Genomic DNA, 27028 nt, shown 5'->3' with positions numbered 1-27028 from the left:
GTATTGTTACAGCATATAATAACCAGTGGCGTGATATACGGGAGATTATATCTAAGTATTGCGGCATATTGCTAAGTGAATCTAAACTTCAGCCACATATTGACTCTAGACCTAGTCTAGTAGCAAGGAGAGCCAGAAATCTTAGAGACTGTCTTAGTCACAGTCATTTTCAGCGACCGGTCGTGAAATTAAATAGGGGGTTCGACTCCTTGGCACATTTCCGTGCGGGAATTGCAATATCTGCTCTTTTACTGCTGGAGTGGAGACACAAATATCACCTTGCCTTCTTTACCTTTTCAGATCGCTTCCAAAGCCTATTTCAACTGTAAATCACGCAATCTAATCTATGCCCTAGTGTGCTGTTGCCCCAAGGTGTATGTTGGGCAAACGACACAAGAACTGAGGAGGAGAATTCAGCAACATTTCTCCAAACATCACAACAGTTACGAAGGACAAGGTCAAAGGGAAGACCCTTACATCTGTCGCCTCACACTACTTGGCGGAACATAATTCACAATGGAGAGGAGCTAAGATCTTGGGACTGGAGGGTGTTCAAACCAATATCAGAGGTGGCGACATCACTGCAGAATTACTGAGACGAGAATCTAAATGGATTTTTGAACTGAATTGTGTAGCTCCATCTGGCCTCAATGAGGACTTGTTATTTACTGGGTTTTACAAATATACGTGAGGATTCTTATGGACAGCAAGTCCCATTCCATAACTGTTAAAGATTTTTTATGCTTCGTTTTGTTATTTAGCCATCATCCATTTATCCCCCTTACATGGACAGCATATTTTTGTTCAAGTATCTAGAGGACTGCATTTCAACTATGTCAGCAAATGGATATCCCCATTTGATTAATATTTTTTCCTTGGGGCTTTTTAGTTCTTGTTTGGATTTAAGTCCATATATCTGCTCCCCTCTGGGCTGTTCCTTCTTCAGCTCTAAAACAATGTGTTTTGAGGGAATATTTATAGGCATTAAATTGGGGTTTAAAATATATCAAAATATATAAATACGTTTGCATGTACCGTATTTTCCGGCGTATAAGACGACTGGGCGTATAAGACGACCCCCCAACTTTACCAGTTAAAAAATAAAATCTTCTTAAAAGTCGGGGGTCTTCTTATACACCGTATGTCGTCTTATAGGACCGGTGAATATGTGCCTTTTGGGGGGGGGGAGTGATCCTGATGACGACGAGGGGGCGTCTCACAGGAAAGTGAGTATCCCCCATTACCTTATCATAGCGCTGCAGCGTGGGGTCTCTGTGCTGGGAGCGGCGGCTCCTCTTCTGCAGTGTGGGGCCTCTGGTGCTGTGGGGTGGCGGCGTCAGCGTATCTTTATGCAGTCGGGGCTCCTCCGGCATCTCATTAAAGCTCGGAGGCCCCGCCGGCAACTCCATCGGTACAATGCGGTGGCCTCCGGGAAAATGGCCACTGCTCAGATTCAGATCTCGTCCCGAGATCTCGGGAGACGAGATCTGAATCTGAGCAGCGGCCATTTTCCCGGAGGCAGCTCAATAGGTGCGATGCGGTGGCCTCCGGGAAAATGGCCGCTGGGGGCTGCGCATGCTCAGATTCAGATCTCGTCCCGAAATCTCGGGACACGAGATCTGAATCTAAGCAGCGGCCATTTTCCCGGAGGCCACCGCATTACACCGATGGAGTTGCCGGCGGGGCTTCCAAGCTTTGAGATGCCGGAGGAGCCCCGACTGCATGAAGATACGCCGCCGCCACCGCCCCACAGCACCAGAGGCCCCACACTGCAGAAGAGGAGCCGCCGCACCACAGCACAGCAGCCGCCGCTCCCAGCACTGAGACCCCACGCTGCAGCGCTATGATAAGGTAATGGGGGATACTCACTTTCCTCTGAGACGCCCCCTCGTCGTCATCAGGACCACTCCCCCCCACCCACCCACCATATACACCCGGCGTACAAGGCGATTCCCGGCGTACAAGACGACCCCCGACTTTTAAGAAGATTTTCAGGGGTTAAAAAGTCGTCTTGTACGCCGGAAAATACGGTAGTTCTTTTTCAGGCTGTTGACAGCATGAGGAGGGCAATAATGTATATGTAATTACTGGCTTTTGCCCTCAATATGGCTATGAGTGATGGTAATTGTTGGGTTATTCCCTTCATATTCAGGGTGTATATCTCGTTCTAGAAGTAATTGAATATCGGCGTAATTCTTTTGTATTTTATAGTTGTAAGACTGCACTTTGTATATGTGTTCGCCCGGTCAATTCATCTTCTGCGTCTGTGCAGACATGCTTATTGTTGTTACTTGGCAACGAGGCTTTGCTTATGCACAGGCGCCATTGCCCTGCCTCAGCACTGAGTTTGTTGCTAAGCTCGAGCTACATACTTCCTGTGCACGGACACCGGCGCATGTGCACTTACTGAGGGCTTCTGGTGCTATGGCGCTGCATTCCCTGTGTACTCCACGCGGTCTAGGTAAGCAGCACAGCTGCATTATGTGTTTAATCAAGTTCAAATATATTTAACTACAGGCACCCGTTGCGGACAGTACCCCTGACGAAGCCACCGCTGAGTGGCGACACGCGTTGGGCATCCGCTCTCTTTGTGTCTGACTTGGTTAGGATCAGGTCATTACACCTGATAGTCCTAGGGTATGGTATATGGCGGGTTTATTATGTGCACGTGTCTAGTCCAAAAAACTGACGTGCTAATACTGTGACTTTTTCTATGTGATTATATGTATATTGGGGTGTGAATATGATGTTGGTGGACAACTTGGTGCTAAGCTCTTTGCACATTATGTGGTTAACAAACTTGGGTGCATAATCAATCCTCCCTGCCTTGTGCAACTCAGCACTATAACCAAAAGACTTGACACAGTTGTCCTTATACGATATTTCCTTACTATGCTGTTAGAGGCCTAGTTATTATACTAAGGGCCACGGGGTTATTTAATCAAAGAGTTCTTTTGAGTATACACTGCAAGCAGAATTATTAGGCAAGTTGTATTTTAGAGGATTATTTTTATTATTGATCAACAACTATGTTCTCAATCAACCCAAAAGACTAGTAAATATCAAAGCTTAATATTTTAGGAAGTTGGAGTGAGTTATTTTTAGATTTCGCTATCTTAGGAGGATATCTGTTTGTGCAGGTAACTATTACTGTGCAGAGTTATTAGGCAACTTAATAAAAACCAAATATATCCCCATCTCACTTGCTTATTTTCACCAGGTAAACCAATATAACTGCACAAAATTTAGAAATAAAAATTTCTAACATGCAAAAACAAAACCCCAAAAAATTAGTGACCAGTATTGCCATCTTTCTTTATGATGACACTCAGCAGCCTTCCATCCATAGATTCTGTCAGTTGCTTTATCTGTTTACGATCAACATTGCCTGCAGCAGCCACCACAGCCTCCCAGACACTGTTCCGAGAGGTATACTGTTTTCCCTCCCTGTAGATCTCACATTTTATGAGGGACCACAGGTTCTCTATGGGGTTCAGATCAGGTGAACAAGGGGGCCATGACATTATTTTTTCTTCTTTGAGACCTTTACTGGCCAGCCATGCTGTGGAGTAGTTGGAGGCATGTGATGGAGCATTGTCCTGCATGAAAATCATGTTTAAATTGAACGATACCGACTTCTTCCTGTACCACTGCTTAAAGTCGTCTTCCAGAAACTGGCAGTAGGTCTGGGAGTTGAGCTTCACTCCATCCTCAACCCGAAAAGGTCCCACAAGTTCATCTTTGATGATACCAGCCCATACCAGTACCCCACCACCACCTTGCTGGCGTCTGAGTCGGAGTGGAGCTCTCTGCCCTTTACTGATCCAGCCTCTGGCCCATCCATCTGGCCAATCAAGAGTCACTCTCATTTCATCAGTTCATAAAACCTTTGAAAAGTCAGTCTTAAGATATTTCTTGGCCCAGTCTTGACATTTTATCTTATGTTTGTAGTTCAAAGGTGGTCGTTTTTCAGCCTTCCTTACCTTGGCCATGTCCCTGTGTATCGCACACCTTGTGCTTTTTGTTACTCCAGTAACATTGCAGCTCTGAAATATGGCACAACTGGTGGCAAATGGCATCTTGGCAGCTTCACGCTTGATTTTTCTCAATTCATGGGCAGTTATTTTGCGCCTTTTTTGTCCAACACGCTTATTGCGACCCTGTTGGCTATTTGCCATGAAACGCTTGATTGTTCGGTGATCACGCTTCAAAAGTTTGGCAATTTCAAGACTGCTGCATCCCTCTGCAAGACATCTCACAATTTTGGACTTTTCAGAGCCTGTCAAATCTCTCTTCTGACCCATTTTGCCAAAGGAAAGGAAGTTGCCTAATAATTAAGCACACCTTGTATAGGGTTTTGATGTCATTAAACAATACCCCTCCTCATTACAGAGATGCACATCACCTGATTTACTTAATTGGTAGTTGGCTCTCAAGCCTGAACAGCTTAGAGTAGTGCAACATGTATAAAAAGTATCATGTGATCCAAAAAACAACTTGCCTAATAATTCTGCACGCAGTGCATTTTGTGTACATCTGTTTCTACTTCTAGTGATTATATCTACATTTATTTTTGGTTGCATTTGTAGGGGTCATATGTACACAGTGTTCCAAATTATTATGCACAAAGAGTTTAGGAGTGATAAGGTTAGAATTTTTTGTTTGTCATTTAAACTCATTGATGGTGATGTGTGTCAGGGCTCTTTATATCACTGAAAGCAATTGCAGATACCTGTGCAAATTAGTTTGGCAGGTGTGCCCAAATAAAGGCAAGACTACTTAAGAAGGCTGTTCCACATTATTAAGCAGCTTACATTTTTTGCCAAAATGGGAAAGAAAAAGGATGTGTCGGCTGCTGAGAAGCAACAAATTGTGGAGTATTTAGGTCAAGGCATGACTACAATCAACATTGCCAAGGCACTTCATCGTGATCATCGCACAAACAAGAAGTATGTAGCTTATTCCCAGCACACACATGTGTGTGCTGATAAGGAAAAATTGAGGACTCTTTCCAACAAGCAATTGCGTAAGGTTAAAAGAGCAGCTGCAAAAATGCCTTGTCATAGCAGCAGACAAGTTTTTGAAGCTGCTGGTGCCTCCAACGTCCCCAGAACAACAAGATTCAGGGTCCTTCAGAGGTTTGCAGCTGTGCGTAAGCCATCCTGTCGACCACCTCTATCCACTGCACACAAGCAGAAATGGCTCCAGTGGGCCAAACGATACATGAAGACTGACTTCCAAACTGTTTGGTTCACCGATGAGTGCCGTGCAACGCTCGATGGTCCAGATGGATGGAGTGGAGGATGGCTGGTTGATGGACACCCCATGAAAACACGGCTAAGGCGCCAACAAGGAGGAGGTGGAGTAATGTTTTGGGCTGAAATCTTGGGGAGAGAGATTGTCGGCCCCTTTATGATCCCTGAAGGGGTAAAGATGAACTCCATAATCTATGTGGAGTTTCTAAAATAACACTTCCTGCCATAGTTCAAGAGGAAGAAGCGTGCTTTCCGCAGCAAGATCATTTTCATGCATGATAATGCAACGTCTCATGCTGCAAAAAACACATCTGCATCTCTGGCTGCTATGGGCACAAAAGAGGACAAACTTATGGTGTGGCCACCATCTTCCTCTGACCTCAACCCCATTGAGAACCTCTGGAGCATCATCAAAAGGAGTGTCTATGATGGTGGGAGGCAGTTCACATCTAAGCAACAGCTCTGGGAGGGTATTCTGTCTACATGCAAAACAATTGAAGCAGAAACCGTCCAAAAACTGACAAATTCAATGGATGAGAGAGTTCAGGAGCTTCTTTCGAACAAGGGGTCCTATGTGCAAATGTAACATCACCTAGAATAAAGTTTTCACTTGAAAACTGTTTGATTTCATTTTGTAATAAGCTGATAATGCTTATAACTTCACAATTGACCATTAATTTGTTCAAAATAATAAAAAAGGTTGAAAACTCTGCTGTGCATAATAATTTGGAACATGCATTTTGAGTGTTTATTTTTTTTAAAAGATACTGTTTTCATAGGCAGTTTGTTCCAAAACATTGCAATTATACTAGAATAGTAGATGACTGGAAAATAACAATGACTGCAATTCAGATAGGTAATTTAGAGAAAATATGAAGAAATATTATTTGCATAATAATTTGGAATACAGTGTATGTAGGATATTGCTATTTTTGTACACCATGAATATGCTGTCCATATAGAAGCCTAAAATATTTAATTGCCATCCCCACGAGTCTAGCACAGGTGATAGCCTCATTATGGGCTCTGTGTATTTAATGTTTATAGGGTACCAGTGGGTCCCCTTTTTAAATGTTTTTAAATGTTAGTGTCTTGTGTTAAATTGTAATAAAGCTGTGTTTACTTTCTGGTTAAATCCCTGCATTTTGGTGATCCCCATTTATATGGCCTATTCTGTTTCTTGTTTCCAAATGTATATGCGTTTCATAGGTCAGGGTTAGGATCCCAGTGTATATCTTACTGTGTTGCCCCCTCAAGTTATTTGTTTAGAACTTCTGTCAGGGAGTGTAGGTGTCAAACTGCACAAAGCTCCAGAGTTGCTGAAAGGTCTACCAGACCAGATTAATCTATGGCTCTCGCCCCTGAACCTACAGTCAGGCATGGTCGTGTGTAACAATGGCCGTGGCCTGTTGGCATCTATGAAGCTTGGCAACCACGCAGCTGTACCATGCCTGGCCCATGTGCTCAATTTAGTGGTTCAGCGGTTTCTCAAAACCTACCCAGATTTTCCTGAGCTACTTGTGAAAGTACGCCGCTTGTGTGCCCATTTCTGCAATCAGCTACAGCTGCCGCTGCCTTGGCAGTGTTGCAGCAGCATTTCCAACTTCCAGCTCACTGACTGGTGTGCAATGTCACCACTTTGTAACTCAATGTTATATATGTTGGCAAGGCTTTGTGAGCAGCAGAGGGCAGTAGTTGAATACCAGCTACACCATGCCTGTCGGTATTACGGTCAGCACATAAGAGCTGATGAGTGGGCATGGATGTCTGACATCTGTGCAGTTCTCCAAAACTTTGAGGACTCAAGCAAGATGGTGAGTGGCGAGGACGCCATATTCAGCATCACCATCCCGCTTCTCTATCTACTGAAATGATCGCTGCTCACAATTAAAGAGGAGGCTTTGCAGGCGGAGCAAGTTGAGATGGAGCCAGAAACTATACTGGGTGATGCTACACAGCCCAGCCTCATCTCATTTTCTCAAAGCGGATTGGCTGATAATGAGGAGAAACAGGAGCTGGTTTCCTGCGCTACTACCCACTCCAACTTCATCCCGTCTGTTCAGCATAGGTGGCATGAAGACAGGGAAGAGGAGAATGAGGAAGAGGACGAGAAGGATAACATGGACAGTCGTCCTCTTGGTGGTGACAGAGAAGTCTTGGCTGTTGACATGACACACATGGCTGAGTTTATGTTCCACTGCAATTCCTGTGACCCTCGCATTATACAGATTTTAGCAAACACTAATAACTGGTTGATCACCCTTCTAGACCCACACTACAAGGAGACCTTTATATGTCTCCTTACTGTGGTGGAGAGGCCTAATAAAATTTTGCAGTACCCAGAAGGCTGGCGGCAGAGGTCACAGTTCCTTGGATAACCAAAAGTAAAGACTAGGGAGACACACACCACATGCAGCAGAGACAAGGGAACACGATCAAAGGTCTGGGACAGTTATCTCCGACCCTTCCATCGCCCAGGACCTTGTACTGACAAGGAGGGAAAAGTTTTGGAAGATGCTGAAAGAGTACTTTTCTGACCGTACCAGCCTCCTCCATGATTCCTCTGTGCCTTACAAGTATTGGGTATCCAAGCTAGACACGTGGCTTGAACTGTCTCTCTATGCCTTGGAGGTCCTGGCCTGCCCTACCGCTAGCGTTTTGTCAGAGCGTGTTTTTAGTGCTGCCAGGGGTATTATAGCCGATAAGCGCATCCTACTGTCAACTGAAAATACTGACAGGCTGACTCTTATCAAAATGGGCAGGATTTGGCCAGACTCCTCTACACCACCGGATGACAGCAGTATATCCTGCATGCCGGATTTCACAGGAGACTTTGTACAGTAAGTATCCTCCATATTAGGCTCAGTAGATGTGAAACGCTCCACTATATTCCACAGCAGAGTTGATGAAATTACAGTCCTTGATGCTGCTACGTTAACTAATCACTATTTTAGGGCTATTTCAAATAGGTTCTATTCTGTTACAATAATACCGCTCTTATCTGCAATTTGCCTATGGTGAGGTGTGGCAGTAAGAATAGCATATGACAGGCATCTGGTCAGGGATTATTGCCTCATAAATTCTAAGACTTGCTGCTGGTTCTTCCATGCACTCATTGACAGATTCATATTTTTTTACGGTGATCTGTACTCAGAAATTCATTGAAGGAGGCAAAATTAACTGATTTAGTATGTCTATTTACAGTTTCTCTGTAGCATCTGTATGTAAGAGGTAGTGGTGGGTGGGAGACTTTACGTTATTGTTGGGGGTCATTGTCCTGCTGGAAGACCCATGACCTAGGATGCAAACGGCTAATACTTGTGAGGTGTAAGAAGGAAAAATATAGGAAATCGTTTGTGCCAACTGCAATGGGGATGTACAACAATAACATTAGGGTTAAATCATCAAGGTGAATGTCTGCTTTATTCCTTCTACTTTTCAGTTTACCTGCGGTGTATGTCCTATTCTAATGTATAATGTCCTTCTGTCAACAAACTGTCATGTCAATTAAGTAATTCATTTTATGATTCTTATGATGTAAGTTGTGCTGCTGTGATACCATAATTTCCCACAGGATCAATAAAGTGTATCGTATCGTATCGTATCGTATCGTAAACCCAGATTTTTGACAATGGACACTACATTACAGCCCAAAATACTTTGGGGATCTTCACATTTCATGATGCCTTGCACACAGTCAATGCACCCAGGGCCATAGGCAGCAACACAAGCCCAAAATGTCTTTGAACCTCTACCATATATCACTGTAGCTACTGTGTTCTTTTATTTTTAGACCCAATTTCATTTACAGTAAGCATTAAAATATAGTGCTTTACCGAAAAAACTATCTGGATCTCATTTGTCCACAAGACACCTGCTGGCTCTCTAAAAATAGTGAGGGCCACCTGCTGGCCCTTCAAGTTTCAAACGTTCCAGTATTACTGCAAAAAAGAAAATTTGCCCACCTCAGATACATAAATTATATTGCATAGCCATCTGCTGGCCATCCAAAAATGCTTAGTGAGGGCTGGCTGCTGGCTCTCTAAAATTAGAGTGCGGGCCACCTGATGATCCTTTACAAATAGTGAATGACTGCCTGATGGCCCTGAAAAAAAAAAGTGACTTTCAGAGTGCCTGCTTCATAAATTAAACAGGATGTGTCTGATCATGTCTCACACACCACATGGCCAGATAAGGTACTAAAATTTTAAAGTTACATTTCCTGGTGAATGTTTTTTTTCACCATTGAAAGTAATGCAATTGTGCAAAAAAAGCAGCAAAAACATTGCGAGTGAACATAGCCCAAGATGTGGAGGAGCATTTTTTTTCTCTTAATTTGCGTTATATACAAGTCATTATCCTGGAAAGAATGCTTCTTAACATTTTTTTTCAGTAAAATCCATTTTAACTGCGGTTTTGTCGGTTTTATTGTCAGTCTGTAAAAGTGGCGTAATACTCTGAAAACATTGTTCAAAACCGCGATCTAGGATTCAGAAATGCTTCCATAGGTCTTCCCCATGCTGTTCCCATGCCATTTTATCACTGTTTCCATTGTTTTCAGTAATTTTTAGACCCTTCCAGATCTTCGTGGGAGAGGGGCCGCCGGAAAAACGCATGAGTTTCTGATTGACTTCTATTATACTTGTTACCGAGCAAGCACTCGAGCATTACGATTTGCTCGATTCGAGTATCGAGTACCCGAGCATTTTAGTGCTTGCTCATCACTATCAGCGACCACTGACCAGCAATTTGTTTGCTAAACAGCAGTCGTTTAATTACCTGCTTATACCGGCAGAAGGCACTGAAACATCTGAGATGTATCTATTAGGTTGTTAACATAGGCATCTACTGTGTACATGGCAAAAATTCTCCCAGAACTATGATCTTATGGACAGCACAAAACATCATTACAACAAACAAGTGTTTTGCTCATTTATTAGGTAATGGGCAACCTGTTTAGCCTGCAACACTACTAGGAACGCTCGTTCTTGATAACATTGGAGGGTAAATAGACCTAACTAGCCCTCAGCAGTGATGAGTGAGCACTAAAATGCATGGGTGCTCATTGCTTGGGTCGAGCAAATTGGAATACTTGGGTACTCGACCCGAGCAACAAGCCCAATGTAAGTCTATGGAAAACCCGAGCATTTTTACCGCGATGCCCCCCGGGGGTCCTTTTTAAGGTCTAAAAAGTCTGAAAATGATGGAAACACTGCTCAAATGACATGGGAATATTATAGGGATCGCCCCTGGAAGTATTTGACTCCTAGGTCACAGCTGTAAGCAATGTTGTCAGAGTTTCACACCAATTTTACAGGTGCACCAAAAAACATACAAAAACAAAACCAAAATGGATTTTGCTGGGAAATATGTTAAGGTACATCCTTTCCAGGGTATTGACTTGTATATAAGGCAAAATAATTAACGAAATCAAACAAAGTCCAGCTCACCATGGTCGACATTCTTGGAAACTCGGAGCACGGAACCACTGTGTCAGGGCGTGGAAGAATCAAAGAAATGATGAGGAATCCAGCTCAACGAGATAGTGAAAAAAAACCTTTTCTTTATTCACTTGAAAAACGTATTCAGTGGAGGATAAAAACATCAGCAATAACAGAGAATGAAATGTGATATCAACGCGTTTCTGGTGACCAAGCACCCTTAAGGTACTGTCACACTCAGCAACTTTGCAAAGAGAACGACAACAATCCGTGACGTTGCAGCGTCCTGGATAGCGATCTCATTGTGTTTGACACGCAGCAGCGATCTGGATCCCGCTGTGCCATTGCTGGTCGGAGCTAGAAGTCCAGAACTTTATTTCGTCGCCAAGTAGGCGTGTATCGTCGTGTTTGACATCAAAAGTAACGACGCCAGCAATGTTTGACATGGAGCTAACAACCAGCGAGAACGAGAAGTGAGTCGCCGTTACGTCACTGGATCGCTCCTGCATCGTTCTGGAGTTGCTGTGTTTGACGTCTCTACAGCGACCTAAACAGCGATGCTCCAGCGATCTAGTTTAGGTCGGCTCATTGTCTATATCGCCGCAGCGTCGCTGAGTGTGACGGTACCTTTAGTCATATCAAGACTAAGGGTGCTTGGTCACCAGAAACGCGTTGATATCGCATTTCATTCTCTGTTATTGCTGATGTTTTAATCGTCCGCTGAATACATTTGTCAAGAAAATAATTAACCCCTGACCATAATGTTCCTCCACCACTTGGACTATGTTCACACGCAGCGTTTTTGATGCGTTTTTCAACTTTTACATTGCTTTCAACCAATACAAATGCATTCACTGGGAAATGTCATTGTAACATTTAACAACCCTAGCTGGCCATGTGGTGTGTGACACATAAGGAGACACATCTTGTTTCATTTTTGAAAGAGGGACTCAATCTTAAAGTCTCAAAGTCTATTTTTAGAGGGGCATCAGGCTGCATTAATATTCTTAAAGGGCCATTATTAAACAGTGGGTCTCCTATGCTGTTATTGCCTATGAAGTGACTGGCTGGGCTGCCAACAATTACAACACACCCCAATACCCCTTTCACGAGAGGTACAGCACGGCTTCCTGAAAAAATGTTGCATTGGATGCAAGGCCTGCCCTACTATCAAGTTATATGCACCCCAATAAGCCTTTGAACCCAGGTACTGGATGACCACAGGAAAACCCACTTCACATTCTTCAGTTGGTCCTGCCATACTGTTATCTTTTGTATTACCTGCAAGGCCTGCCCAGCTAGCAAGTCATATGCACCCCAATAAGCCTTTAAACCCAGGTACTGGATGGCCACAGGAAAACCCACTTCACATTCTTCAGTTGGTCATGCCATACTGTTTTCTTTTGTATTACCTGCAAGGCCTGCCCAGCTAGCAAGTCATATGCACCCCAATAAGCCTTTGAACCCAGGTACTGGATGGCCACAGGAAAACCCACTTCACATTCTTCAGTTGGTCATGCCATACTGTTTTGTTATGTATTACCTGCAAGGCCTGCCCTGCTATCAAGTCATATGCACCCCAATAAGCTTTTGAACCCAGGAACTGGATGGCCACAGGAAAACCCACTTCACATTCTTCAGTTGGTCCTGCCACACCGTTTTCTTATGCATTGAATGCAAGGGCCGCCTTGACCCAAATTTGCACGCACCCCAATCCCCCTTGGGAGAAATATGGAGGAGGGCCTCATAAAAAAACTGTCCCATTACAAAGGAGCGGGTCTCCTAGACTCGTAATGCCTGGTGATCTAGTGGTGGAGAATGAGGAGACATTGCTGAAGGCCTCATGAAAAAATGAGCACAATGTAAAGGAGTTGGTCTCCTAGACTTGTAATGCCCATACACTAAGTGCATGGGCTGACAAATATTTCCCCAAGGGTGATACATTTTTAAAAAATATACTATAGGCATCACAGACACCCTTGCCGAAAATTGGACTGCCTGTAGCGGCACAGAAGACATTAAGCCTGGTGATCTAGTGGTGGAGAATAAGGAGACATAAAGATAAATCATACTGAAATAAAAAAAAAAGGATGTGAATCCACCGATGAAACACAGGTTCATATATATGATGCCAGGTTGTGTACAACGAGATATGTTTGTGCCTAGCAACAGCTCAGAGAGAGGGATATAAAAAAAATATATAATAGTATTTCAATATTTTCATATTGTAGAGGGTCATAAGGTCATAAAAAGATGGTGCAGAGATATTAAACCTGGAATATATAAGAATGGGAAAAATACATGTGCATCTCATTTTGATGACAGTTCTCCCTGGGGCAGTTTATTTTGGTTTCTAATTAGTAACGGGCATCTGAAAAACACCCTTGCACAAAAATTGAGTGACTTTTCCATCATGGAATACATTCACCCTGGAGTTGTATTGGTTGTGGATGATGAGGATGAGGATGAGGAGGATAACACCAAACAGATGAAATCTGGAAGCGTATACCCATGTGTGGTTGGGGAGAGGTACATGACAATACACCTCCACAAAAAAGACAATGTATTACAGGTTATGTTTCGCTGTTTTCACTTGGTGGTGTACAGAAATCTTGACCAATCCAGCCCTTGTTCATTTTTATAACAGCCAGCCTGTCGGCATTTTCAGTTGACAGGCTGATGCGCTTATCTGTTATCATTCCACCAGCGGCACTAAAAACCCGCTCTGACAGAACGCTAGCAGCAGGGCAGGCCAGGACCTCCAAGGTATAGAGAGTCAGTTTATGCCACGTGTACAGCTTGGATACCCAATAATTAAAAGGCACAGAGGAATCACGGAGGACGTTTGTACAATCTGCACAGTACTCGCTCAGCATCTTACCAAACATTGCACTTCTTGTGACAGCAACCTTTGCCTCTGTGCCAGCATGATGGGAGGGTCTCAGAAAACTGTCCCAGAACTTTGCCATTGTTCCCCTGCCTGAGCTGGATTGTACTTCTGTCTCTCTCTCTTGGACTCCTTGGTTGTACAACAAACTCTGACGTCTGCTGCTAGCATTCTTACATGGGAATTTTCTAACTTATTCCGCTACAAGGGCCCTCTGGTACTGCAACATTTTAGTACACCTCTCTGCCTCTGGCAGAAGAGATTGAAAGTTCTCCTTGTAGCGTGGGTCTAGAAGTGTCACCAACAAGTAATGAGTGTCACCAAAATTTTTTATAATGCGAGGGTCACGTAAAACGCAACGCAACATAAAGTCAGCCATGCATGCCAGACTGCTAACAGGCAAGACTTCTGTGTCCTCACCAACAGGATGACTGACCATGTTGTTCTCCTCCTCCTCATCCTCATTATCCTCCTCCCTGTCCTCAGGCCATCCATGCTGAACAGACGGTATGACTGATGTGCTTGTAGTACCATCTATAGCACATGAAAGTAGCTCCTGTTCTTCATCCTCCTCCTCCTCATTGCCTACCAATCCATGTTGGGAAGACATGAGGCTGGGCTGAGTGTAATCCCCCGGTATGGTTCCTAGGTCCATGTCCTCATGCTCTGTCTGTAATTCATCCTCTTTAATTGTGAGCAGAGAGGTTTTCAGAATGCTGAGAAGCGCGATGGTGATGCTAATTATGGCGTCATCACCGCTCACCATCTTGGTGCAGTCCTCAATGTTTTGTAGGATGGTACATATGTCTGACATCCATGTCCACTCCTGAGGTCTTATGTGTGGAGTCTGAACTGAATATTGATGGCCTTTTTGATGTTGGTAGTCAACAGCTACCCTCTTCTGCTCACAAATCCTTTCCAACATATGCAGCATAGAGTTCCAACGTGTGGGGACATCACACACCAGTCGGTGAGCCGGAAGCTGCAAATGCTGCTGAAGCATGGCAAGTGTGGCTAAAGCTGTAGCTGAATTTCTAAAATGGGCAGACAGACGGGGTACTTTCACTAGCAGATCGACGTTAAGAACATGTGCCAGGCAAGGTACGCGTGTGAGCTCACCTTGCCTCAGAGCCGCCACCAGGTTCTGGCCATTGTCACACACGACCATGCCTGGCTGTAGGTTCAGTGGTATCATCCAAATATCTGACTGCTCTTTCAGCGCTGTCCACAACTCTTCTGCATTGTGCAGTTTGTCACCTATGCAGATTAGCTTCAGCACAGCCTGTTGCCGCTTGGCTGAGGCAGTGCTGCAGTGCTTCCAGCTTCTGACTGATGTGTTGATTTCAGAGATGGAGGCTGAAGAGGAGGAGGAGATGCAGGAGCTGTAGAGTGTGGGGGCAACCCTGACTGACGTATGGCCCGCAATCCTCAGCATGGGGAGGATGTGTTCCATCCCAATGTTCGACAGGGTCCCGGCTTCCACTATGTTAACCCAATGTGCCATCAGTGAGATGTACCTTCCCTGCCCACAAGCACTTGTCCACGTGTCCATGGTTAGGTGGACTTTCCCAGTAACAGCATTGTTGAGGGCATGGGTAATGTTGTGTGACACATGCTGGTGTAATGCCGGTAACACCTGGAGAAATAGTGGTGACTGGGGACCGAGTACCTTGAGATGGTCGCCACCATCAGGTTGCAGAAAGCTTCTGTCTCAACGAGCCTAAAAGGCAACATTTCGAGTGCAAGCAGAAGAGAAATATTAGAATTTAGTACTGTGACTGTGGCCTGTGGGGCGCTGAATGGGTATTTCCTCTTACGTTCCAATGACTGAGGTATAGACAACTGAAGGCTGTGCTGGGACAAAGACGTGGATGGGCTTGATGATGGTGCTGCTTGACTATGGGCAACAATAGGTACAGGGCTAAAGGCATCTTCATATGCACGGTGGACTGGGGATTGGCTTCTACGCAAAACAGTGGAAGCAGTGGTTTTGCCTGCAGGCAGTGTTCCTGGAGCCTGGGGTTCAGCCCACAAAGTCGGCTGCTTTGCTGCCATGTGCCTGATCATGCTGGTGGTGGTCAGACTGGTAGTTTTGCTACCCCTGCTGTTGCAGGCATGGCAGGTGCTGCAAATAGCCTGTTTGGGGTTATCGGCAGAGTCTTTAAAAAAAAAGAGCAGACTCGGGAAGATCTAACAGTTGGAATGGCAACTTCCCTCATGTTGGTGTTACGGGGAACGGATGCACGCCTTCTGTCTGTGGCCACACTGCTTCTTCCTGCCTGTTGCAGTGATATGCTTCCTTCCCCATGTGTGTTGCTGTCCTCGCTCTGCATGTCCTCCTGCCAGGTTGGGTCTGTCACTATGTCATCCACCACCTCGTCTTCCACATCCGCACCTGCTCCTCCTCCTGACTTTCTGGCAATTGTGTCTCATCATCGTCCACCTCTTGTGACACTTTCCCACCATCACCTTCGTGTGACCGTGGCTGGTCAAAGCTTTGGGCATCGCTACATGCGATCTCATCTGGCCCCACTTCAAGTTGACCGATCGAGAGTATGGAATCTTGAAAGGGAAAACTGAACAGCTCTTCGGAGTGTCCAAGTGTGGGATCAGTTGTTTCAGGGCACTCGGCATGGTGGGAGGAAGGAGGATCAGGATGAGGAATTTCCAGTCCACGGCTACTCAGACTTGACCGTGTGGAAGACATGGTGGTGATGGTGGTGGTGGCTAAGTAACTGGAAGCATTATCGGCTATCCAACCAACAACCGTTTCACACTTCTCTGGCTTCAATAGTGGTGTGCTGCAATCCCCTAGAAACTGGGATAGGAAGGTCAAGCAAGAAGATGTGGGTCTTTGTTGTGGCCCACTTTCAGCTTGGCCACGTCCTCTGCATGCCCCATCAGCATCACGTCCACTTCCCCATCCCTTGCCTTGCCCATTTTAAATGGACTACTGAACTATTTCAAAAGCTCAACACAAATGTATTTATATGGAGCAAAATTATATCTGATCAGTATGCCTTCAAAGCTACGATTTTTCCACCACAGATACAACAGGCCTCAGCCTGACATAACAGACTGTATACATTTTTAGGGGGGTTTTGGAGAATTTTTAAAATAAAAAAAAAAAAAGAGTGGAACAAGGCTAGCAGACAGAACTATGAAACTTATGCCTGCGAAGCTACAATTTTTCCACCATAGATACACAAGGCCTCAGCCTGACATAACAGACTGTAAACATTTTTTTTGGTTTTTGGAGAATTAAAAAAAAAAAAAAAAAAGAAGAGGAACAAGGCTAGCAGACAGAACTATGGAATTTATGCCTGAGAGGCTACGATTTTTCAAACACAGATACACCAGGCCTCAGCCTGATTTAACAGACTGTATAAAATATTTTTTTTTTGGGGGGTGAATTTTTGAAGAAAAAAAAAGGACAACAAGGCTAGCACACAGAACTATGATACGCATGCCTGTGAAACTACGATTTTTCCACCTCCGATACACCAGCCTTCAGCCTCAGATAACAGACTGATCTAAATGTGGCCTTGATTTTTTGGGGGCACAACTAAATTGTGTCAACAAGTTGGCTACGACACCCAAAAAAAGATTTTTTGGTGCACTCACATCTGGTGTCTGGGACAAAAAAAAATGGTAGATTTCCACGTTCTTAGATTTCACTAACCTGGCTGTAGTAGGCAGCGTGAACAAGCAAATAAATGTTAAAATAAGGGGGCTATGGATTGCTTTAGAATAAAAGGAGCAGGTATCAGGTGAAGAAAAAAAAAAGCCACAGAAAACTGCAGCTAGATATATATTAAATAAGCAGCAGCAGCAGACAGTAATGGAGCTTTTGGAGGTATGCAGTGAGAGCTACAGTGGGGCAAAAAAGTATTTAGTCAGTCAGCAATAGTGCAAGTTCCACCACTTAAAAAGATGAGAGGCGTCTGTAATTTACATCATAGGTAGACCTCAACTATGGGAGACAAACTGAGAAAAAAAAATCCAGAAAATCACATTGTCTGTTTTTTTATCATTTTATTTGCATATTATGGTGGAAAATAAGTATTTGGTCAGAAACAAACAATCAAGATTTCTGGCTCTCACAGACCTGTAACTTCTTCTTTAAGAGTCTCCTCTTTCCTCACTCATTACCTGTAGTAATGGCACCTGTTTAAACTTGTTATCAGTATAAAAAGACACCTGTGCACACCCTCAAAAAGTCTGACTCCAAACTCCACTATGGTGAAGACCAAAGAGCTGTCAAAGGACACCAGAAACAAAATTGTAGCCCTGCACCAGGCTGGGAAGACTGAATCTGCAATAGCCAACCAGCATGGAGTGAAGAAATCAACAGTGGGAGCAATAATTAGAAAATGGAAGACATTCAAGACCACTGATAATCTCCCTCGATCTGGGGCTCCACGCAAAATCCCACCCCGTGGGGTCAGAATGATCACAAGAACGGTGAGCAAAAATCCCAGAACCACGCGGGGGGACCTAGTGAATGAACTGCAGAGAGCTGGGACCAATGTAACAAGGCCTACCATAAGTAACACACTACGCCACCATGGACTCAGATCCTGCAGTGCCAGACGTGTCCCATTGCTTAAGCCAGTACATGTCCGGGCCCGTCTGAAGTTTGCTAGAAAGCATTTGGATGATCCAGAGGAGTTTTGGGAGAATGTCCTATGGTCTGATGAAACCAAACTGGAACTGTTTGGTAGAAACACAACTTGTCGTGTTTGGAGGAAAAAGAATACTGAGTTGCATCCATCAAACACCATACCTACTGTAAAGCATGGTGGTGGAAACATCATGCTTTGGGGCTGTTTCTCTGCAAAGGGGCCAGGACGACTGATCCGGGTACATGAAAGAATGAATGGGGCCATGTATCGTGAGATTTTGAGTGCAAACCTCCTTCCATCAGCAAGGGCATTGAAGATGAAACGTGGCTGGGTCTTTCAACATGACAACGATCCAAAGCACACCGCCAGGGCAACGAAGGAGAGGCTTCGTAAGAAGCATTTCAAGGTCCTGGAGTGGCCTAGCCAGTCTCCAGATCTCAACCCTATAGAAAACCTTTGGAGGGAGTTGAAAGTCCGTGTTGCCAAGCGAAAAGCCAAAAACATCACTGCTCTAGAGGAGATCTGCATGGAGGAATGGGCCAACATACCAACAACAGTGTGTGGCAACCTTGTGATGACTTACAGAAAACGTTTGACCTCTGTCATTGCCAACAAAGGATATTTTACAAAGTATTGAGATGAAATTTTGTTTCTGACCAAATACTTATTTTCCACCATAATATGCAAATAAAATGATAAAAAAACAGACAATGTGATTTTCTGGAATTTTTTTTCTCAGTTTGTCTCCCATAGTTGAGGTCTACCTATGATGTAAATTACAGACGCCTCTCATCTTTTTAAGTGGTGGAACTTGCACTATTGCTGAATGACTAAATACTTTTTTGCCCCGCTGTATGTACACATATACAGTGCCTGCAGGTCTTGCACTGATTTGGATATGTGCACATAGACTCCCCTGCCTACCTAGCGCTGCAATCCCGGGACCCCTGAATTAGCCCTAAAAAGGACTGTTGGTTTCTCAGGAGTTGTGGACTGAACAGTTGCAGACTTAGGGCTCCTTCTCACTTGCGAGAAATACGTCCGAGTCTGGCAGGTTAAAACCCTGCTCTGGCGCAGGCACTCCAGAGCGGAGCGTGCAGCCTCACAGCAATACATGGAGCCACGCGCTCCGCTCTGGAGTGCCAGCGCCAGAGCAGGGTTTTAACCTGTGAGAGTCGGACGTATTTCTCGCAAGTGAGAAGGAGCCCTTACACTATTAACAGGACGATTCTGACCGTATCTCAGCAGCAGCTCTCCCTACACTCGCTAAGGCTATGTGCACACGTTGCGGATTTTGCTGCAGCTGTTTTCCATGCGTTGTACAGTACCATGTAAATGTATGGAAAACAAAATCTGCAGTGCACATGCTGTGGAAAAAAATGCGCAGAAATGCAGCGGTGTTTTTTTCTGCAGCATATCAATTCTTTGTGTGGATTCCGCAGCGGCTTACACCTGCTCCTCAATAGGTATCCGCAGGTGTAAAACCGCAGGTGGAATCCGCACAAAAACTGCAGCAAATTCGAGGCAAATCCGCTGGTAATCCGCAGTGCGGTTTACCTGTGGATTTTGCAAAAACAGTGCCGAAAATCCGCACACCAATCCGCAATGTGTGCACATAGCCTTTGTCCGGAGCAGAATGCGGCGAGCAGGGCAGTGCCAGGTCTCTTATAGACCTGAAGACGCTATGCGGCCAGCCAATCACTGTAATACCACAACAAAGATGGCTGCGGCATTACAGTTCATGGCTGACAATCCCTGCACTGTCATTGGAATTACAGGGGCGGAGACCCGAGCTCCCGCCGAATAATCCCGGAAATACTCAGTGCTCGCCGAGTACACCGAGCATAGTGATACTTGGGCGAGTACCAAGTAGTGGCAGCACGTTCGCTCATCACTAGCCCTCAGCCTTATCTATAACAGGCAGATGGCATATGGACCATAAGCACCGACACTTAACATAATAAGCAGTAAACAGTAACCTGTCTCAGGATACCTAAATTACAGATTCTCATGGGGTAATTGAAGAAGTGGATTCATCCATAGGTCAGGATACACAGCACAGAAGTGAGAAGGTCAACCAGATAGCACATGGAACAGCATATATCAGTTCTGCTGGATATGCTGAACTGATACACGCTGGAAGTAATACATAAAGAAGAGCCAAATGTTTGGACAGAAGTATGGATAGGACACAGAAGCAGCAGAGTTCAGCAGACAATTGGGCTCCTTGTTACAGGAGTGCGGATACCACACACAGGATCAGCAGAGTTCAGCAAGCAATCTGGCACCTTGTTACATAAGTGCGGATACCACACAGGATCAGTAGAGTTCAGCAATCAGGCACCTTGTTGTAGGAGTACAGGTAGCACACAGGATCAGCAGAGTTCAGCAGGCAATCAGGCATCTTGTTGCAGGAGTGCAGATGCCACACAGGAGCAGCAGAGTTCAGCAGACAATCAAGCACCTTTCTTGAGTGCGGATAGCACACAGGATCAGCAGAGTTCATCAGGCAATCAGGCACCTTGGTGCAGGAGTGCAGATACCACACACGATCAGCAGAGTTCATCAGGAAATCAGGCACCTTGCTGCAGGAGTGCAGATAGCACAGAGGATCAGCAGAGGTCAGCAGGCAATCAGGCACCTTGTTGCAGGAGTGCAGATACCACACACGATCAGCAGAGTTCATCAGGAAATCAGGCACCTTGCTGCAGGAGTGCAGATAGCACAGAGGATCAGCAGAGGTCAGCAAGCAATCAGGCACCTTGTTGCAGGAGTGCAGATACCACACACGATCAGCAGAGTTCATCAGGAAATCAGGCACCTTGCTGCAGGAGTGCAGATAGCACAGAGGATCAGCAGAGGTCAGCAGGCAATCAGGCACCTTGTTGCAGGAGTGCAGATACCACACACGATCAGCAGAGTTCATCAGGCGTCAACTTGTTGCAGGAGTGCTGATACCACACAGGATCAGCAGAGTTCAGCAGATAATCAGACACCTTGATGCAGGAGTGCTGATACCACACACGATCAGCAGAGTTGAGCAGACAATCAGGCACCTTGTTGAAGGAGTGCAGATATCACCCAGGATCAGCAGAGTTCATCAGGCAATCCGGCACCTTGTTGCAGAAGTGCAGATACCGTAACACACAGAATCAGCAGAGTTCAGCAGTTAATCAGACACCTTGTTGAAAGAGTGCAGATACCACACAGGATCAGCAGAGTTCAGCAGACAATCAGGCACCTTGCTGCAGGAGTGCAGATAGCACACAGGATCAGTGTCAGCAAAATATGAATTATTTTCCATTGTTCTTGGACACAACCAGAGCTGGCCTACTTCTCCCCCCACCATTGGTTTCTGTAGGACCAGGTCCTATGCTCTCTCAGTGAATTTCCACCCCCTCCTCCCTTCAGGCAGATGGTCAGCTTTGGAATGCGAGTTTTATTGCCTGCCAGTACTAGCAGAGCTGAATGAGTTCTTTCCCTCCAAAAACCTCTTTGTCTCATAAGTCAAACACTCAAAGTTAAATTCAATAATACACATTAATCCCAGAAACATGAAATTAGATTTCCAGGATCTGGGCACTTGTTGTTAAGCATGGCAGCATTTTGCTGCATTTAGGGCCATCAGAAACTTGTGAAATGAATTTCTGCCCACCAGCAAATCTCAGACATACCGTGTTTGGACTTTAAAGAACGGTAAAATCGCAGGGGAAAAAATAATGCCAATATTGTTGGCCTATGAGCTTTCAGGCCAAAGATATGAAGAAAAGGAGCTATAATTTTCCAAGCTATGTGTACCTCCCAGAAAAAAAAGCCCAGATGTGAGGTCAGCAAAGTGGTAGTGCCTAATTTTATGCCTGAAACATAAAACCGGAACATCCATCTTTGGCAATTATTCAGAGCCAGGATAGACAGCTGAAGCACCATGCTGTGGTACTGGATCATTTTGTTTGGGATCTCTCCTCCCCTTTATTGACATGTCTTACCTGTGACTGAGATTTAGTAAGTTTCATATTTTAATCCTGTTTTATTTCATAACTGTTTTACATACTTGTATTTTATCTCTTTTGTAGTATCTTTTGTAAACACTGCCAATTTTTTTCTGGAGTAAACTTATAAATTTGATAGCTTCGTTCTTTTTGCTCTATAAGCTATCCACCACATACTCCATGCAAATTCACATTACCAAACGGGTGTCCGATCCACCTGTAAGAGTTTTCGAATTTATGTGGTGTTGGGTACTTGGTGGTGACTGGATCGAGGTATATATATATATGTTCCTATCAGGAACCTGTGGTATATGTACATCCCTTCACCTGACGTGCCGCAATATTCAACATAAATTAGAGCAGCTGTGCCCTTTTTCTTATTCTCTGTAAATACCCTTATTAACCTAACTATCCCTGTGTGGCCTATTAAAAATAGAAAAAAAAATAAATAAATAAAAAACACATAATCAGGTTCCTTGCATCATGTTCTCATACACTTTATACAGATAATAGCCTCTGTGTCTGTACTGCTACATACTTAGGCTGTTAACTGGTTCATGCAGCTTTACATGAACACCCGTGCCTTACACTATGGCTGGTCCCAATAACTAAAGCAATTGTTACCATCCACCTCTCGTGTCTCCCCTTTTCCTCATAGGTTGTAAGCTTGCGAGCAGGGCCCTCATTCCTCCTGGTATCTATTTTGAACTGTGATTTCTGTTATGCTGTAATGTCTATTGTCTGTACAAGTCCCCTCTATAAGTTGTAAAGCGCTGCGGAATATGTTGGCGCTATATAAATAAAAATTATTATTATAAATTATTATTATATTGGCCAGCAGGGTAAGGAGGTGCCAGAGAGCTGCAAGTTGATGACTAAAAGTGACTAAGTTTGTGACAATCAGCATAGTTCAGCAGGCAATCAGGCACCTGGTTGCAGGAGTGTGGATGCCAAACAAGATCAGCAGAGTTCAGCAGGCAATCAGGCACCTTGCTGAATGTTGTCATCTTCCACTCTGAAGAGGAAATTTGCATATTTAAGTTCTCAGAGGAGCACTGCAGGGCCTATAAGTCTTCATATTCCAGCTCAGTACTCTCTACAATTGGAAACGTCCCCCTTGCACCCAATGTCTGAGGCCTCACACCAACCAAGATCAGACCTCCTGCTTTGCACTAAAGAGGAACAAACACCCTGAAACACAAATGTCTGCGAAGGGAGTGTCTGGTTTGGTTTCTTGTGGAAAGGCTTTTTAGAAAGCTGCTCTTGACTTAGGATTACTTCCTCCAATAGGTGTCGCTAGAGCTCTAGTTCTCTTCTTCTCTGAAAAGGATCATCATTGCATATTACTCTAGGGTGGAGACCACGGGAGATGCTTTAATGTAAATTACACTGGTCTGTTTTCCCACCATAGAAGTTGAGTCTCATCCATCAGCTATAATTAGATCAATCTTGCAGTAGATTTCATGTTTAATAGTGTTGTAAAATATTAACCATGTGCAGGCTGTATCCTCGATCTGTAATTAACTGTATTTACGGTGATTTCTTCTAGGACCCTGGAATATCTCATGAAACATTTAGTTAGAATGGCCTCCTACAGCTCTCAGACCAACATGCATGCACGAAACCTGGCCATCGTCTGGGCTCCTAACCTGCTCAGGTAGGCTAACACATTAGAAACCTAGAGCCATAGGGTTATTATTGCAGCAACATCATGTGGCAAACGGCAGGGGGTTGTGATCCTGAGGTCTATAATTTGCCCACAGAGACCCAGCTTTCTGTCACCATAAGCCTCTTCCCCCTCTCCAATTATACATATACACAAAGTCCCCAATAAACATATAAAAAATGTAACAGTGAGAAATAGTTCATCACGATGCCAGGTGTGTATCAGACAGTTGGAGAGCCCTGGAGAGGGATGATTAAACTATTGAGTGCTGCCTGTCAGCAAGCCTCACAATATGTTACAACATACAGTTTACACAGAAATAACAGCATTTGCATGGAGCACACTATACATCCGGTATCCCATGGAAATGGCTACTTTGTGGGATACCACATTATCACTTATATATGAATTGCTATAGGTGTGGATGATGGTTAACCCTAATGCTAGGAGAATTCAGTCCAACCCAGAGGGGAGGTGGCGAGCTAGGGGTTAAAAGCTAGCCACACACCTTTAGCCTTTCTCATTGTTCTGCCATGGAAGCCGCATCACATCACGCGTGGAGATGGACCAGAAACTAAGAAGGTGCCTGTGGATATGAGCGCTTCCCTTCATCCCCAAGTTATAAGAAATGGTAACGTGACACATAACGCTAACTGCAATCCCGTACCTGTGCCCTAATTTTTCTGTACTTCTGGCTACAATACCTGTATATTACTCTGTATAAATTTGTATTATCTAATGCGCCTTTCGGCAATTAAAATATCAATAAATTTTGGGCTGCTTTTATCTCGAAACCCGATTTCCCACGTCTGTAAGGCTACGTTCACATTAGCGTTGCGTCGGGCGCAGGTTCGGCGACGCATAGCGGCGCATGCGTCATGCGCCCCTATATTTAACATGGGGGCGCATGGACATGCGTTGTCTTGCGTTTTGTGATGCATGCGTCATTTTTGGCGCAAGCGTCAGGGCGCACAGGACGCTGCATGTTGCATTTTTTTTGCGTCCAAAATCAAGCCAAAAATGGACGCATGCGTCACAAAACAATGCATTTATGCATGCGTTTTGCATGCGTTGTGCGTTGCGTCACCGACGCAACGCCCAACAACGCGAATGTGAGTGTAGCCTAAATCCGGCTAGTACTTATACGCTACCTAGGGTTGGTTTCTGACCTGATATAAGCTTGATAACGGATCGGGCTTATAATCAACGAGGAACTGGTGGCAGCATACCATTCTGGTGTTACTGGGGGATCCTGGCTGTGACGGACTGGAGGTTTATATATATTTTCGGCCTGGGGCTGGTGATATATGTGTATATATATATATATATATATATATATATATATATATATATACGGTATATATATATACACCGATCTCACTGCAGAGTACCCCAATAACCAGGACATGACAGGGCAGCCTCTCCGGCAACTACTTATAATAGTTGCAATACCCTGACTGATCTGAGGGTAAGGGGGCGCCAGAGAGCTGCAACTGTGTAAGCTCCGTCACATATTGGTGACGGAGGGGGGATATCCGAATCCCCTGACTCTCGTGTGCCCTCCTTACACTGTTGTCCACCGTAGTATCTAGTATTATAGACAAAATCAATGAAATCACAATCTGAAGGATTACCTTGATCGTTAGGCGGTGGTTTTCATTATACCAACCCAGGATGTTCATGCTTGGTGTCCAATGTGGGCTGCTGCCCGTTTCCGCCAGCAGACCGATGATGATTGAGGCATCACAAGATTCATGGTCTCAAGATGTCTCTAAAGTCTAACCTGATAAAAATCTTTAATTTTACAGTATGTCACAAACCAAAGCCCTATTATGACTCAAAATCCATTGGCATGATCCCCCTAATGGTTTATAATATCATTTATAGGTCCAAAGATATCGAGTCCTCAGGCTTTAATGGCACAGCCGCATTTATGGAAGTCAGGGTCCAGTCCATTGTGGTCGAATTCATTCTAACCCATGTGGAGCAGCTGTTCGGAGACTGCACAAATAATGGTATGAATTCATTTCACAGAAAAAGCTTCCCCCTTAAGCCTCCCATACTTCACAATTTTCCCAGGACTTCACATAGAAGTGAACATTCTGGATGGCAGATGATCCCTTTTTGGTCATGTGAAAGTGTTGGTCAAAAACTAAGTTATGGTATTTTTGGTCTCCACCACTGTCACGCTTCCATGTGCCCATCACAATAAGTGCTTCAGATACTGAAAATAAGTCAGTCAATACTAGAAAATGCCCAGCGGGCCAAACCCCAGAAGCCTGCAATGTTTTCTGATGTCCATATGGTGTTATTCCACCAGGAAAAGAGAATGAAGGTAGTAATGCTGACATAATGAACTGGCCAAGCTGTGTTCCTGAGGATTATTATCGCTCGCTGTCCTACAATCTACCCAACATGCTACACCATGGGGATGGTCCACCACAGATTCGCCCTTACCACACGATCATCGAGTTCTCAGACCACAAGTAAGTCTTTGCTGTCATGTCACCTTGTGCTCCTGGGAAGGTTCCACGATGAAGCATTTTCTGCATTATTATAATGATTTAGGCTTTGGGGTGGCTGGTAACTATAGAGGTGTAACTCTATCTGGGTAACTCACACTTCAGTGTCATAACCCCAAACTACAGAGGGAGATTAATGTAATCATGGTATCGCCCACAGGAGGAAAGGTTCTTTGAAGGCCAAGAAATGGAAATCAATCTTCAATCTTGGAAGATCCAACCCAGATTCCAAGCGCAAGTCACAAAAACAAGATGATAGAGGTATTAGATTAGGGCCCACTGCCCTCTACAATGAGTCTTTCAAGGTTTGTGCACCTGTAGCACACAGCTCCATCCATTACTTCTACAGAGTCCAGAGAACGATCGCAGGATCTCATCTATAAACCTCCATTGGCAGAAAAAAATGGCAGTCACATTCATCCTGTATGATCAGCTATACCCACTTCTTCTTTAAGCTTTGAACAATTTTTATTTTTGCGATTTCATTCTTCCTTCCCCCTTTGTTAAAGAGCTGTATTTTTTGTATTTCTTTATCCACATAGCCGTATGAGAACTTGGTGTGATTTGTGGGATGTTTTGTAGTTTTGAACGACTCCATTCACTTTACATATCAAGGACGGAGTTACAGGAAAAATTTAATATG

General features: G+C 44.4%; 1 protein-coding gene across 2 annotated transcripts in view; it reads left to right on the top strand.

Moving 5' to 3' along the window:
* ARHGAP30 (Rho GTPase activating protein 30) overlaps positions 1 to 27028 on the top strand; it is a 206713-nt gene that overhangs the window by 107548 nt on the left and 72137 nt on the right. The window contains exons 5-8 of one of the 2 annotated variants that reach the window (XM_077256839.1): positions 23747 to 23854; positions 25751 to 25878; positions 26184 to 26349; positions 26546 to 26646. In XM_077256839.1, the coding sequence (XP_077112954.1) occupies positions 23747 to 23854; positions 25751 to 25878; positions 26184 to 26349; positions 26546 to 26646 (503 nt within the window). Of the gene's footprint in view, positions 1 to 23746; positions 23855 to 24393; positions 24495 to 25750; positions 25879 to 26183; positions 26350 to 26545; positions 26647 to 27028 lie in introns of those variants that run through there. The other variant, XM_077256846.1, reaches the window with a different exon arrangement.

This window comes from Ranitomeya variabilis, chromosome 1 (genome assembly GCF_051348905.1).
Source record: "Ranitomeya variabilis isolate aRanVar5 chromosome 1, aRanVar5.hap1, whole genome shotgun sequence".
NCBI lineage: Eukaryota > Metazoa > Chordata > Amphibia > Anura > Dendrobatidae > Ranitomeya > Ranitomeya variabilis.
This window is presented reverse-complemented; position numbering and strand designations above follow the sequence as displayed.